Source organism: Drosophila virilis, chromosome X, assembly GCF_030788295.1.
Source record: "Drosophila virilis strain 15010-1051.87 chromosome X, Dvir_AGI_RSII-ME, whole genome shotgun sequence".
Classification (NCBI taxonomy): domain Eukaryota; kingdom Metazoa; phylum Arthropoda; class Insecta; order Diptera; family Drosophilidae; genus Drosophila; species Drosophila virilis.
In genome coordinates, this window is record NC_091543.1 from 21,196,689 (window position 1) to 21,212,246 (window position 15,558).

The 15,558-nt window shown below is 42.3% G+C and overlaps 4 protein-coding genes across 4 annotated transcripts; all 4 read left to right on the forward strand.

The window, feature by feature from the left end:
• On the forward strand, nucleotides 1-818 carry LOC6631622 (uncharacterized). The gene is made up of 2 exons (XM_002055528.4): nucleotides 1-318; nucleotides 387-818. Exons 1-2 carry the CDS (start codon nucleotides 27-29, stop codon nucleotides 728-730), a joined length of 636 nt encoding a protein of 211 aa, XP_002055564.3. The 5' UTR covers nucleotides 1-26; the 3' UTR covers nucleotides 731-818.
• Nucleotides 819-1,784: 966 nt separating this feature from the next.
• On the forward strand, nucleotides 1,785-2,510 carry LOC6631621 (uncharacterized). Its single transcript, XM_002055527.4, has one exon. The coding sequence runs from the start codon at nucleotides 1,923-1,925 to the stop codon at nucleotides 2,412-2,414; it is 492 nt and encodes a 163-aa protein (XP_002055563.1). The 5' UTR covers nucleotides 1,785-1,922; the 3' UTR covers nucleotides 2,415-2,510.
• A 942-nt stretch (nucleotides 2,511-3,452) lies between these two features.
• LOC6631620 (uncharacterized) lies at nucleotides 3,453-4,976 on the forward strand. The gene has a single exon (XM_002055526.4). The coding sequence runs from the start codon at nucleotides 3,627-3,629 to the stop codon at nucleotides 4,134-4,136; it is 510 nt and encodes a 169-aa protein (XP_002055562.1). The 5' UTR covers nucleotides 3,453-3,626; the 3' UTR covers nucleotides 4,137-4,976.
• A 151-nt stretch (nucleotides 4,977-5,127) lies between these two features.
• Nucleotides 5,128-5,763, forward strand: LOC6631619 (uncharacterized). The gene is made up of 2 exons (XM_002055525.4): nucleotides 5,128-5,572; nucleotides 5,642-5,763. Exons 1-2 carry the CDS (start codon nucleotides 5,185-5,187, stop codon nucleotides 5,647-5,649), a joined length of 396 nt encoding a protein of 131 aa, XP_002055561.1. The 5' UTR covers nucleotides 5,128-5,184; the 3' UTR covers nucleotides 5,650-5,763.
• Nucleotides 5,764-15,558: the final 9,795 nt, after the last annotated feature.

A 15,558-nucleotide genomic window follows, 5' to 3' on the forward strand; every position in this document is an offset into this window, starting at 1 on the left:
CGATCAGTCTTCTACATAGCGCAGCGATGGAAAAACTACTATATGTCCTGAGTATAATGCTCGCGGCGATGCTCTGCATCTGTGGCGTGCTTGTGGAATCGGCGCCGTATCCGGCCGACGTACCTGCCAATCCTGTCCACTACAAGCGTTTCTTTCGTCGCCGGCCATCTCCAAATCATCCCGAACTGGAAATATATGAGGTGCGCGAAGTTTACATTGTGCGTCGCCCCACGCCTCGACCAAAGCAGATCAGACGGCTAACTGATAAGGATATGGACCTACGCATAAGATGCGACTTTGAGCCCACATTGCCCGAGTGTAAGCTATGAAGAATGCACTATTGGGCATTACGTCATTTAATTGTTTTCATTTCATTTTCATTGCAGGCACTAAATTTTCTAATAAGCCAAATATCATCACGGACAGCCACAGCTCACCAACAACAACTAAAACTGAAGCCACAACTACTATTGGCACCACCAGTACTGTTGCCACTTCCACCACTGAGCTGCCCTTTTTGCCAGAGTTGCCTCAGGAATTACCTGAAACAACAGTGCCCACAGGGGAAAAGGATTATTCGCTGGGGTTCGATGACACTTATGATTTTGAGGGGGACGATGAGGAAGACAACGAGGACATTGCTGGCAGCACGGACACCGAGAAGATCCCAGATGCTGCAGATTACTTTAATGCTGGTGGCAGCATTGGCGGCAATGATTTGACCAAATAAAACAGTTCCCAATTGCCCCAACATCCCATTTAAAGTTCAGACTTTCAGTTTGAAGAATAAATGAATAAATATATGTATGGAAATTCGATATTCCCGAGCAGTTTTATGCTCTTTTATAAGCCAAAGTTCACCGGCAACGCGACCATTTAAAGCTTCCATATACATAAGTATATTACAAGCAAAGCATACCTTTTAAATAGGTTCCATGTTTAAAACGGATATATCGAAAATGTTTAAATAAACTTTTGATAATGATACTGTCTTAATGTTAAAAATGTTTGCTTTAAGTTCAATTATACTTGTTGCTTTACTTAAATGTTCAATTTTCTAAAAAGTCAATGCATATTACTGACATTTTATTTATCGCGTTGAGAACTGGCAAGTGAATCACATTTAGAACGAGAGGGTAAAAAAATATATATTTGTTTGTAGACCTTAGATTGTTCCTGTTTTTTTTTTTTAACGAGCTTAAGTATTTACAACAACAAATCCGATCCAATTTAGCGGCTATGCTCAGATTAGGGAGTATATCAATGTATGTATAGAGAGTGAGTATTCCGGTGGTTTTAGCTATGTATATTCATACGTCTAGTGAACGAACTTAAGATGCTCTACATACATAGGCCTGTATCAGTGCCTCGACTAGCAAGCAATACACTGGGTATTCGCTATGCCTATGCATATTTGGAAACTCGGAATTAGCGAAAAAGCGCAGCTCAGAATCAACGGCAAAGTGGGAAGTTCTCGTCATTGTCGTTATTACGGTTGCTGCTGTTGTTGTTGTTGTTGTTGAACCCGTAATTGAATTTGAACTTATGTATTAAGAAAAGCGAACAAACGAGTGCGTCTCTATCAGCATTGAGTTCGACTTGGCGTCAGCCCATAAATTGAATAAAGCGGAAAGGCGAAGGCATCAAGACAACAATCAAACAAAAGGCGACAATTTTTGAAAAAAAAAACGGGGCTGCCTTGTTATTTGGTTGCTGTTGTTGTTGTTGTTGTTGTTGTGGCCTTTATGACTATTACAAGGGGGTGAATAAAACGCTTGGACAGTCCTCGCTCGAAGCCAGTCAACCGAAGTCTACGGTCAGGTTCAGTTTGGAAGCCAACTATCTTACCGGCACCTCAGGAACTAAACGACAAGATCAGCAACTGGAATATAGAATCTTATACATAATATACGTGAATAAGCATGCGACAGATACGTGGAATTTGGTTATTGTCAGTGCTTTTGCTTGGACTTTCCTATAGCCATGCAGATCTGCTTGACTGTGAGGAGAAAGTGCCTGCTGTGCTCACTGAAATGGGCGAAAAAATTTCGGAGATAACTGGCAGTAGCAGCAGTTCCGAGCACGAGGTAAGCGACTTCTTTAAGAACGTCGGATGTCAGCTAAAGAATGGCGCAAAAAAGCTGGGGGAGAAGGCAAAGGACTTAGGTACTGAAATAAAGGAGGGTGCCAAGAAACTGGGAGAGCGTGCAAAGGATCTGGGCTCCGATATTAAGGAGCGATTCGGTGATTTTCGCGAAAAGCTTGCCAAAGATTCCGCTGAGGAGATGAGCAAAGATCGCGGCTTTCTTGCCAACGTCGAGATCATCAATCCAGACATCCTCAAAGGGGAGCAACAGTGCGGACACGGGCACATTCTGGATGCCTTGGGCAACTGCAGCAAGCTAAGGAAGTAATGCAGCTGAGTTGATATGTAATCCTTTTTTTTTTTTGTGTGTTTATTATTTCGTTTATCTGCTATGTAAATAAAACAAACTGCTATATCAAATGTACCCAACATTTTATATAAATTCTAAAAGCTAATATTGAGTTTTAGATCTGGAATGTCCATTGTTCTTTATATAAAATAGGTAGATATTTCAACGGGAGGGTGATGGGTGAAAAAAAAAAAAATATATATATATACGGGCAAAGCCGGAGAATACGCGCTAGTACTCCATAAGCTAAGATTCTAACCAGGCTCAAGACGGAATATTTGACCCCATGAATAAGCATAATACATAGCCTTGCATGTAAGCAATTGCATATAATCAAGTTGCTCATTTTGCATGCACCATTCGATTTGCTTAGTAATCTATCTACATATGCTTTAATTAAGATGATCGCTGTTTTATCATTTACGGCGGCTTGTCGATCTATTATTTTTCAGAACTTTTTGTCGGTACAATCGATTGACAATGAGGTCGACTTTGTGTAAACAAAATTAGAGTGTCTTAAGTGCATTGTTCCCTTTCCTTTGTATACCCTTCTCATATAGTTAAAACGGGTATATTGTTTCAGTACAATAAACGTCCGTACGCAAGTGCCAAATATCCGCCAACTTTAAAAGTTCGAAAATAGAAACGGCCAGCCACAAAAATTATATTTCCTACAGCTTCTCCTACTCCTACTATTGAACTTCTCAAAAGATCAGTGAAACTTGATAAGAAAATAAGTTAAGTCTCATAAATGGCATTGTTTTATTTATTTAAATTAAAAAAAAAAGAGCTAGAATTTGTAGACTCGCCAAATCTTTAATCAAGAATGCTCTCAGGTCAGATTTTTACACTGTGAACAGAGTAATGAACTGTCGGTAGCACCCGTTCTTTATGTTCTTATTTGTTTTGATTGGGGAATACGTTTTGCTGGCGGCTTACTCGCTTGACGACTTTCTTAAAGAGCTCGTTGGCAAGCGCTCTGTAACCCATCTGCAGTTGAAATCCAAGCTTGGTGGAGCGGTCATGCCTTTGCAGTTGGCCGCAAACTTGTTTCAGTCAGGTTTTTAGCCTCAGTCGCTGCACACGCCTATTTAATGTCTACAGCACACGAAACAGTTAAAGTGAAGACTTAGGTAAAGGAAAACACAATAAGCCAATTTTTGGGACCACAACATAAACTAAGGGACGGATATGATGATGGCTCATATACTAATGCTACCAATGCTTTTGCTATGCATTGGGCAATTGCAAGCGGCACCCATCATCTGTGGAACGGATGGCCAGGCAAGTGTCAAGACAAGCGAAGAGAGTGGAGCGACGCCCAGGCCCAGCGAGGTAAATCAGTTTCTGCATAATGTGCAGTGTACACTGGAGAAAGCTAAGCCCTGGATAGAAGATTTGGAGACAGAGGCAAAGCGCCTAGAAGAAACTGCCAAACGCGTTGGCTTGAGCATTGTGCACCGATTTGGTAATCTTATAGACACGCTGCTTGGCGCTGTTGCCAATAGGCCTCCCAGTGCAGGAGCTGATGCCACGCAAGCCACGACCCCGATGACGCTTAGTGAAAACACAGACTCCAACGTTACTGCACCGATTAATGTAGAGCTGGCTCAGGTGACGCATTCCGCAGAGCCGCCATTAAGTAGCCCCGCTCCCAATGAGGAGGAGAATGAGATTATCAATATAGAGTTGCTTAAGTAAGCCGGCCAGCGAATTTATATATGCATTTATCTAGCATTAGATTACGATGATGCAATGTAATTGTAGTCTTAGATGCCATAGAGTATGAATCACAAACTGAAAACAATAATTTTTTACAAATGTGAAATAAAACCGAAAGAGAGCTATTGTCGAGTCAGCGACAAGGGGATATCGACATGGAGATACCGCGTACTCAGTGCAAGCTGTCGCAACAAGCACTTGAACTTCTTTCCACACAAACTCATTCATAAGAATGTTTATCTTAAAAAACACAAGGACCATATATACGCAGCATGCTTAAAGGCTTTTAGTTTTATTTGAAAAGCATTCTTTAATAATTTTGTTGTTTGTATACCCTGAACCGATTAAAAATTTGTATGACGGTAAAATGATTTTGCTGAAATGTGTGTAATAGGTAGAAGTAGGTATCTTTTACTCCATACAGTATGTACATTCGTACATTCGTTCGTCTGTCTACCCGTCCGTGTGCTATTTTTCTTCAATTCTGGGGAAACCTTCTGAACCTTAAGGCTCAAGAGACGTATCCGAGCCCCAATATACATATACACTACGCATTCGGTTAATGCAGCGCATGAAAATGCGGGCCCATTACAAAAATCAAAAGAGACGCATTTTCAATTCATTTAAATTTAAGTAAATCGAATGAATCTAGTTTAAGAGTACTCATTTTATTTAATTAAATGTATGTTTTGTCAAAATAAAGTCTTGATAAGCATCAATAGCCGACCCTATATACCTGTTATGGAATTGACTTTTTGAACCTATATAAAAGATAAGCTCTGGCTCGCATTGAATGTAAATAAAGTTTATTTTGTCTTACGCTGTCGGTTCAATTTATTCGTGTTTGAATGAAGATGCGACAGAGAACGGGGCAAGTGCAGATCAGCGCGACGAAGCGCTAATAAACCGGTATGGCTCACGAATCTAAGCTTCGGTGGTTCTGGCATTGTGCGACTGTGAGTCAATTTGCTTCGTTCAGTCGCAGTGACAAGCTCGAAGTGAATAGTTAAAGCCAACAATCAGCAACATGAAAGCTATTATCATATTTTGCTCGGTACTCGGTCTGGTGCTGTTGAGTAGTCAGTGTCGCGCTGCCGACTGCGATGAGGTCAAGAATCCAGACGACAGCGATTTTAAAAACTTTTTTAAGAACTTTGGCTGCAAGGTGAAGCAGGGTGCCGGGGAGGTCGCCGATGCGGCTAGGCCCTATGCTGAAAAGATTGGCGAAGGTGCCAAGGATTTTACCAGCTCAGTTGCGCAGAAATATGACGAGCTAAAACATCGCCTCACCGACGACGCCTCCACACCAAGGTCCCCGATCACTGGAATCCCCGATGCGCCCACAGAGCGTGTGCCTCTAGCGCCTATTGCCCCAGCTTATCCAGCAGATATTGCGGGCAGTCCCCAACCCGTTGGTGAGTTTTATTTGTAAAATAGCAAGCTCCTTGTTGCTCCAAAAATGAACTATTCTTTTTTTTTTTTAGCTGGATAAATATTGTGCCGCCCATTTACAGGACTTACGTGTTTTTTGGCTTACTTTTTTTTTTTTTGGCATTCTTTTTTCATTTTTATATTTTTGCCCAACAAATACATCAAATTAAGCAAATTTAGTGTTTCGTGCCAGTGTGAAATGAAATGCGTACTCTCTGTCAGTTGCTAATTTTAGATTGAAAGCTTAACCTGAAATGAACTGTTTTACTACTAAAAACGCTTTATTGCCGACCGTTTGTTCCTCATTTGATGCGGCTTTGTAGACGTATCAGAAGCATAGCATCACCGTACTTAGCTAAGTTCTCCCAATAACATTTTGCAACGATCTTTAAAAACAATCCTATAGAAACGTATTCCACGCATACGGTAAGAATTTTCCAAACAACATACTTCACATAAGGTACATATGTATGTACATAAGTTGTACATATGTATTTCCATAAGAACTTCTGGTGTCTATCACGCACCTTTCCTCACTAATAGTTAGGACAATCAGTTTTATACTATTAGCTGTATGTTTGTACATATTTGGCTTTTAATAAAGATGTCAATAAATATATTTTGAAATATTGAACAGCTTCGCTTTTAACTCAATAAAGTGTTTCCTTGCGTTACATATGTCATTCGTTTAGCAATAACTCGAAGTGTTAATTAGTTTTTCGTGATTTCATTAAAGCGAGTTTGACTAATTTGTAATCATATATGCTTTTTACTATGTGTCATTTGCTATTTCGCTGTTCACTGCGTGCTACGCTTTTAGCTAGTATTCATTGAAAAACTATTTTGTATGTCATTGTCTCCGGTCTGAATTGCATACAAAGTTTTATTTTTTCTTACATACACATGTATGTCCAGAGTACATGTACGAGATTTTTTAATATCGGGCGGCTCAATTATCATAATAAAAGTGCTTTACTTTTGATTTGATCGCAACCTGAAAATAGCTTTAACCAATTAATCAACAGCGCGGTGTTATTATGTTATAGTGCGTAATACCACTAACCATACAACATATTGATGGAACAGCTAGAAGAAAAATTTGTAGCCATTAAATTTTTAGAGTTCTGGTCCAAGTCGAGTTCGTTTTTGTTCGGGTCCGAGACTCGTTCAATTGCTCAGAGAGCAGAAGTGTAAGCAATCCATATGATTTGTGGGATAGAACGGCATAGCTGTTTTAATTTAATTTTTAATTAAGTTTCTTAGAAATCAGAAATGGGAAAATTCAAAACAATTGAGTACTGACAGCTGAACAGCTGGCAGATAGTCTGTACCCAGTCTAATGTGCTTTAGAATACTTTGAAATTCACAATCATCGTACAAATTCTTCCTTCTGCCTCGTACATACATTAGCATAGGGCTTCCCTTTCTGAAACTGGTGGCTTTCGTGCTAAGGCATTTTAGATGCTACCTGGAACTTTTCTGTATGTGTACACATACCAGTTAGAGTCTAGGCCAGGATGTTAGGTATCTGCTAGTCGAGCCCTCTGCACTAGACTGGCGTTGCCGTTGCTTTACATACAAATATTTTCTAATGAGTAATGTACAAATTTGTCGTTTTAACAGATTTTTTTATGATAACGATTGCTGATTTCATTTGGGGCACTTGATGCTGCTAGCCTTCAATTAGTTTTAACCTACACATTGTACGTAAATAAGTTTGCGCAATTGTATGCGAACAAATTACAGCAATTATAAGCAGTTCGCACAATGCCGACAATTTACTCTATGATCTAACGAGCATATAATATATTTTGATGATATAAATCAACAATAGTTAATAATTCATCAGACCCAAAATCTGTTAAAAAGTTGAAAATGTGATCAAATTTCCTGGTAAGCAGGTTTTTATATAGGCTATAATAGATTTGTACAATTGTATTTAACAGAAAGGAGGAAGTGTCTCTGATTCTATTACCCTCTGATTATAATACATATAAATATATACATACATATATATAAATATATATAGATATCAATAGATTTTCGGACATAAGTAGCAAGACTCGGCTATTGATGCTGATCATGAATATATATACCTTATGGGGTCGGCGATGCTTCTTTCTGAGTGTTACATACATTTGCACAAATACGTAATACCCTTTTTACCCAATTTCAATGGGTTCAGGGTATAAAAAGAACGCCTACATCCTTAACTGTTAGTACGATTGAAGATCATAAACATACACTTTGAACAATTTAGATACAAGTGATTGGCCGTGCTTTATCTACCCCGAGAGAAATTGAAGATTTTCGCTTCAAGCTTACAAAATTATTAAACTGTCTCGCGTAAGCCAGGATGGCTTTGAAAGAGCAACGGAAGGACTCGAGTTGGGAACATAATCATCTAAGAGGGAATCCAGAGTGTTATGTCATGAATATAGCGTCCATTAAGCAAGGAATCACATAGTTTCCTTTGTGAAAGAAACGGCGGTCTTGCTGGTAGCTGGATTGGATACTCCACACTAAAGGCCTCCAACTTGCCTTTTATAACATTCTGAACCATGCAATAAATGAAAATTGAATGAATACACATATTCAAAATAGGAAATCGTTGTCTGTTCATCTCGAACTCGAAGCTAGACTTTCTGATTATAATGGTGCTCACAAATCACCTTAGCGATCTTATGTCAACCGCAAAGTATACACATGAGAGCTTAGTAGTGCAAAATGAAATGAAACAAAAGTAAAATGTAAGATTTTAATATTTGTAAAACTAGGAGTTTGCCTCACTTACGTTTGTGTTTCTCTGGAGATCGGACGTGAAAATTGCAGTCTCGTGTGTGTGTGCGCGTTAGTGCACCGCTGGCAGCAGGCATAAACCAAGAAAGTGACAGTGACACTGTATAAAGCCCGCCCCAGGGCAATCCATACAAATCCCGCTTATAGTGGGTAAACTATACGCAACTGCTGCCTCTGGCAGCCGGAGTGTTATACAAATTAACAATATTTTAACAAAAAAATTACCGCGTGCAGTGCGTGAGAACAAGTTCTTGCAAAACTTAAGCTGCGCTCAGCTGATCGCAACTCAAGTGCGTGTGTGTGTGCGCGAGTGCAGCAAAGCTTTCGCGAGAGAGCTTTCAGCTTGCAGCTGCACTGATAGTGCTGGCAAAACAGTCACTGCAGTGACAGTGCTGACACTAAAGTCACAATTTGTGATCAATCACTTGTTACAAAAATACGGGTTATTTTTGTAATTAAGTGTAAAAAACTTGTTTTGTTTTTATTTTTTATTCTTTTTTCTCCCTGTGGGGAAAAAATTATAACAAAGTAAAGAACAATGGCTACAAACAACCGACCCCAAAACAACGAAGAAATTCATTCGCCAATCTACCCGCTGCCGAACAGCTCAATTATATCCCCTACAAATATAGCCGCTAATGTCGATCGCCTCGACGGAAGCAGGCCACTGGAAGATTTTTACCAATATTACAACAACGTGCTCGCCAGTAGTGCAAACCGGAACGGCGCCTCCACCTCGCTGTCAGCCGGTACCCAGCAATGCTCGACTTGGCAACCGCAACAGCACGGCACTGTCAGCACAACGACAGCAACAACCACCACAACCACAGCGTCATCCAGCAGCGGCTGCAGGACATCTGCCTCAACAGGCACAAGCCGCGCCGCTTTAGAGCCCATCGGGACCCGCCCCAAAGCCGCCAATCCGACCTTGCAGTCCACCCCTTATGGCACCCAGGCAGCTGGTTCTTGTGTCACAAACCCCCCTCTGCCTCCCATAAAGAACGCAGGTGCTACGCCAGCCTTCGAAGAGCCACTGGTAGATTGGCAAACGGTTTCCGCAAAAAAACGGCGTGGGACTACATTATTATCCGAAGGCGTAAAAAAAGGGAAGCAACTAAATAACCGCAACACCAGCCGCGCTGGAGCTAAGCCCGCAACTCCCAGTACCGCTTCGGCAATTAGCAACAGATATGCCTCCCTTGAGCCTCAGGAAGACGCCTCTGTAATCGATGACGGCGAGATGGACACTGCCGACGAAGCGCCTCCAGTCACAGACCAACAACAATCAGCGAAAAAGATCTCCAAACCCAGGCCGATAACAGTCCCTGGAGTCAGCGATATTGTCGCAATGGAGCGAACCATAGATCAGGCAGTGGGCGCAGACGCCTATGAATTCAAGGTCTCTCCCTCTGGCTATCTAAGAATTTACGCCAAAGATGCCGACACCCACAGAGCAATTGTCCGCAAGCTCACTGAAGTGAGAGTGCAATTTACCCACTTCTGCCTAAAGGAAGACAGACCATACCGCGTTATGGTTAAAAATCTGGCCGCTTCCACTCCCAGAAGCCAGATTGAAGCTGCCTTTACATCGCACGGCCATATTGTGACGAACCTTTACAACCCGGGCGCCAGACAGCCAACAAGTGATGCAGACTCCACCAACGACTTTCCAAGTCGCAACTTCTGGTTTGTCGATCTCAAGCAGTCTCTTAACAACAGGGAAGCGCTGCGGCTCAACAAGGTTGGCCGCCAACGGGTCACTATTGAGCTTCCGAGGAAGAACAATAGTATAAGGCAGTGTTTCCGCTGCTTCGAGTTCGACCACACCAAAAACTACTGTCTCAAACAGCCCAAGTGTGGTAGGTGCGGTCAGTCCCATTGGACAAACTCCGAGCAGTGCCAGGCCAAAACAGTGGCAGACCTGCGATGCTCCAACTGCGAGGGAAACCATGCTGCTTCCTATAAAGGATGCAAAAGCTATCAGGTGAGACTAAATGCCAGGCAGCCGGCCATCAATGTCTCCCCTCCTACACGATATAGCCATCCTCAAAATACACGAAGAACCACTCAGCAGTTCGTACCTTCCCGAATTGTGCAACAGGGCCTGTCGTATGCTGATGCGCTACGGCCAGGCCATCATGTACAAGTCCGCCAACCCCCAGCGCGCACTCTTCAGCCCACCGTCAATCCAATGCAGCTCCAACAACCACTGCAAGGGCCTCAGGAGCAAGACGCTTCCCTTGGAGGCATCCTTCAAAACCTCCAGCAGTCCATTGCAGCACTGAATGCCGCAGTTGCAACCATTCTGGTTAGCATTAAAGAGCTAAAGGATGCGCAAGGTTCCCCGCAGCTTAGATTCCCAAAAAGCCGCAAATAATGGCTACCCAGTTACGTCTCGGATCGTGGAACGCTCGTGGCATCCTCCAAAATGCTAACGAGCTCAAGCTTTTTCTGAAAAAGCATGATGTAGACATCATGCTCATCTCAGAAACACATCTGCACACAAACTTGTACCTAACAATGGAGGGGTACGTCTGCTACCGTGCGGATCACCCTACAGGACGAGCCAGAGGTGGTGCTGTAGTGCTGGCAAAGCAGGATTTAGCACACTACCATCTACACACAGTGACCTCCAGCGACACACAGCTGGCTGCTATCATGGTGGAGACTCCCTTGGGCGAAATCCTCGTTGCGGCAGCATACCTACCACCAAACATCCCCTGGAACCGAGCGGAATTTGATTCCCTGTTTGGCCAGCTTGGCCCCAAATTCATCGTTGGAGGCGACTTCAACGCTAAGCACAGACTGTGGGGAAACTACAGAGCTGACAGCAGAGGCACTGCGCTCCATGAGGCGCTCACTCCCTGCTCAGCCCAGGTACTGGCCACCGGTAGACCTACCCACTTTCCGTACAACCGGCAAAGTACGCCTTCCTGTATCGACTTTTTTATATTCAAGGGCATCCCCAACAGCGTACTATCGGTTCGCGAAGAGTATGATCTATCTTCCGACCATCTGCCACTCCTCACAACGATCAACACGGCTGCACAAAGGATCCCAAAAAAGCGCAGGCTTGTCCTCCCTGGGTCGAACATCCAACGATTTAAGGCCGAACTAAATAGCTTGATCAACCTAAACACGCAGATTCTGTCAGTTGAGGACGTCGACGCTGCAGTACAAACCCTGTTGGACCAAGTACATGCCGCAGCCGCCAACGCTGCGCCCGCACATATCTACTCAGCCCCTACAAGCCAGCGGCCAAGGACGTTTTCCCCCATATTGGAAGGTCTTCTCGCCCTAAAAAAGCGACTGAGGAGGGAGTATGTCCGTACCCAGGACCCCACGATTGACAGGATCTATCGTCGTATTGCTAACAGGGTCAGGAAGGAGCTGATTATCTCGAAAAGAAATGCCACAGACACCATGCTGGAGGAAGCAACGGCAGACGAGAGCTCCAAATTCGCGCTGTGGAAACTTAGCAGTCGATACAAGCGGCAAGCTGCGCCAAAGTTCCCCGTTCGACTTCCCGATGACACCTGGGCCAGATCACCAATGGACAGAGCCGAAGCCTTTGCCTGCAACTTGGAGGAGCGCTTCAAGCCGTTTGAGACCGCATCGCATGCAAGGATACAGCGAGTCGCGCAAATCCTGGAGGCGCCACTCCAAATGTCACTCCCTGTATCGCCAATCACCTTCCAAGAAGTAGAGCAGGAGATGAAGAGATTAAAAAGCAGCAAAGCCCCTGGGGAAGATCGGTTGGACAACCAGACAATCAAGCTACTGCCATACAAGGCGGTGCTTTTTCTCGTCGCCATTTTTAATGCAGCTCTTCGGCTAGGTTACTTTCCAGTGGCTTGGAAGAAGGCACATATAATCATGTTGCACAAGAGCGGAAAGCCCCCTAATCAACTGGGATCCTATCGCCCCATCAGCCTCCTGCCTGCCTTTGGTAAGATTCTGGAAAGGTGCATCCTCAGAAGGGTCCTGGATACCCCGGAAATAAAACGCTTGATCCCGAAGTTCCAGTTTGGGTTTCGACTCAAACACGGTACCCCTGAGCAACTACATCGGGTCACAAATTATATTTTGGACGGCTTTCACAGGAAAGAGTATGTGGTGGCAGCATACCTTGACATCCAAGAAGCCTTCGACCGGGTGTGGCACGCAGGACTCCTCTCTAAGATAAAGGACAAATTGAATCCGCAGCTATTTAGCACCATTGCGAGCTTCCTAACTGAGAGAACCTTTCAAGTGGTGCAGGATGGAGTAGCCTCTCAAACCAAACGCATAAAAGCGGGCGTTCCACAAGGCAGCGTCTTGGGTCCCACGCTATATAGCCTGTTTACACATGACATGCCCACAGCAAATGCAAGCAGACGGAATGATCGGCAGGACCTTCTGGTGGCCACGTTTGCTGACGACACGGCAATCCTTGCAAAAAACAAATGTGTGTACGTGGCAACTGACCTCTTGCAGGAATACCTCAAGCGATTTGAAAACTGGGCTTGTAGATGGAACATCGCAGTGAACCCTGGAAAGTGCGCCACGGTTACCCACACTCTACGCAAGGACTCATGCCCCGGACTTTTTCTTCATGGTGAGCTTCTAGAGCAATATCGTCAACACAAGTACCTAGGTGTCACTCTCGACAGACGACTTACATTTAGTAAGCACGTCTCTGCAGTAACGAGCAACATCAAATCTAAGATAAGGCGAATGAGCTGGCTCCTCAACTCCAAAAACAAACTCTCGCTCCGAAACAAGGTCCTAATCTACAAGGTAATCCTTGCCCCAGTGTGGCGTTACGGGCTTCAAGTTTACGGTATAGCTGCAAAAACACACCTGAACAAAATTCGCATCATTCAGGCCAAAACCCTGCGCAAAATAACTGGAGCCGAATGGTATATTCGCACACGCGACATCGCCAAGGACCTCAAGGTTCCAATGGTGGGCGACATAGTCAACAGGCAAGCAGCGAGCTACTCAACAAAGCTCCACAACCATCCAAACATCCTGGCGAGGAGCCTGCTAAGGAGGCGAAGAAGAAGGCGACTGAAGAGGACCTACCCAACCGACCTAATCGATCGTTATGTATAGGTGACAAGCTTCGTTAATTACACCAAAATATGTTTCTGTAATCTGTTAACCTAATTGTATAACTAATTGTAAAACCACAATCATCGCTAAGCTAAGTAATTATGTCACTCTGATAAAAGTTGCTAACATAGAGTAACAGGATACCAGATTTCTTAATAAACAAAATATAAAAAAAAAAAAAAAAAAAAAAAAAAAAAAAAAAGGAGTTTGCTTATAATTTTCGAGATCGACGCGTTTAGTCCTCCTGGACAACAATAGAAATGTTTTTCTGTTTAGAAATGCTTATTTCTATTAAATACATTTGCAGCAATAGGCAAAAGGAACCAATGTAAGCACGCAAAAACACACACACCTAAACATTGTGTTTATGTATGTTTAAACATGTGCGTATAACATATACTAAGTATGTATATTATATAATGGTATATTCTCCCGTGTCTTGCTCTTTACTGAAATCGAAGTAAAGTTTCAAACAAATCAAAAGAGCAGAATTAAAATGAAAACACGAAGGCAGTCAGTGGCAGTCCCAAATGGCAAAAGGAAACTCGCATAGTTAGCAAAAACCACTAAAAGTGTCATAATTCGATGCCCATGAGATGCCTGTCTTGAAAGTACGTTGGCCAAAAACTTTAGCGCCGATAATGAGTGCCAGGTTGCGTCTTTTGCATCCACAAAGCCTGTGGCTGGGGAACTGTGCGTGTCGAGAATCTGTCCACTTTTTGCACCGTCTGACCCTAAACATTGTCACAGACCGTCGGCCCACCGACTTTATTCGCTGTCTGCAGTCCACTGTGGTCACAATTACCACTTTTTTGAACTAAAATCTAATATTGATATATTAATATTTACGTTTTCCAGTAATGGCATTTAAAGAAAATATTTAAATGTTCAAATCGATCTGACTACGTCTGTCTCCTTATAAAATTTTATTAATGTGACTGGGATAAAACAATGTATTTTATCTCTTCAAGTCCTGCTGTATACACGGAAGCATTAACATGAAAAAATGCATTAACATGAGATGCCTGCAATATGCATATATTTGAAGTTTAAAAATGATTGAATATTATTAAAAGAAATGTTAATGTAAAAAATCGTCTTGTAGACTTAGCTCGGCCTTGTCCAAATTTATATATCGTGCAGATGGAAGCCTATCCGACCTAATAAAGTATATATATTCTTGATTAACATATTTATGGTATTGAGCCAAGTCAATTTTGATATGCTCCATAACTTTCGTAAATCGACTTTAATGATCGAGATGTTAAATAAAAGCTAATTAACGGCAATAATATATCAGATTTATATATATATATATATTTATCTACAAATTCGTACAGATTGAAGTGTGCGATTCATTTTCTTTTCTGCTTTCAAAAAACCCTGAAAATTATGGATTTAAGTTTAATCACAAAAATTAAATTGTTGGCACAAGTTGGCAGAAAGTTAGTTTTTAGTCCACGAGATATGCTCATGTTTTTTTTTTTAATTCGAATTAATTGTACTGGAACAATGTGCTTTCAGAATATTTAGTCATAATAACCTCGAGCCAGCCAAATAAATATTTAAAATATGGAAAGGTCCCCAAAACCAGCACTAAAATGAATATATATTTTAAGAATATTTTTGCTTTATAACAAAATAATGGCCATCGCGCCCACAGTGCAGTCGTTGTAAGGTCTGCAAAGTTTCAATTCAGCCCGCAGCCACAAGCATCTGCAGCTGGCACAAGTCTTGGCACCCAAGCGAATGCTGTTCGAGCTTGAGCAAGATTTTGACTGCCGACAACTGTTGACATAAATCTTGTAGAACACACAATCTTCTAGGGGTTAGAGAAGCTTCCTTCTGCCTCTTACATACATTTTCACAAAAACATTATAACCTTTTTATGCAATATTGAATTTGAGGCCCATCGAATGGTAAGCAATAAGTTTTTCTTACAATTTTCTGAAATAACGCATGGACATTTTTCGAATTCTATTTTAACATGCACTTGATGTACATCATCACTAGCCATGCAATATATAGATGGGCAGCTATAACAGATGTATATAACCATTCAAATTGTTTAGTT

Coding starts and splice junctions, on each gene's coding strand:
- LOC6631622 (XM_002055528.4), top strand. CDS start 27: ATGGAAAAACTACTATATGTCCTGAGTATAATGCTCGCGGCGATGCTC. Junction 319..386: donor TGAGCCCACATTGCCCGAGT/GTAAGCTATGAA, acceptor TTTTCATTGCAG/GCACTAAATTTTCTAATAAG.
- LOC6631621 (XM_002055527.4), top strand. CDS start 1,923: ATGCGACAGATACGTGGAATTTGGTTATTGTCAGTGCTTTTGCTTGGA.
- LOC6631620 (XM_002055526.4), top strand. CDS start 3,627: ATGATGATGGCTCATATACTAATGCTACCAATGCTTTTGCTATGCATT.
- LOC6631619 (XM_002055525.4), top strand. CDS start 5,185: ATGAAAGCTATTATCATATTTTGCTCGGTACTCGGTCTGGTGCTGTTG.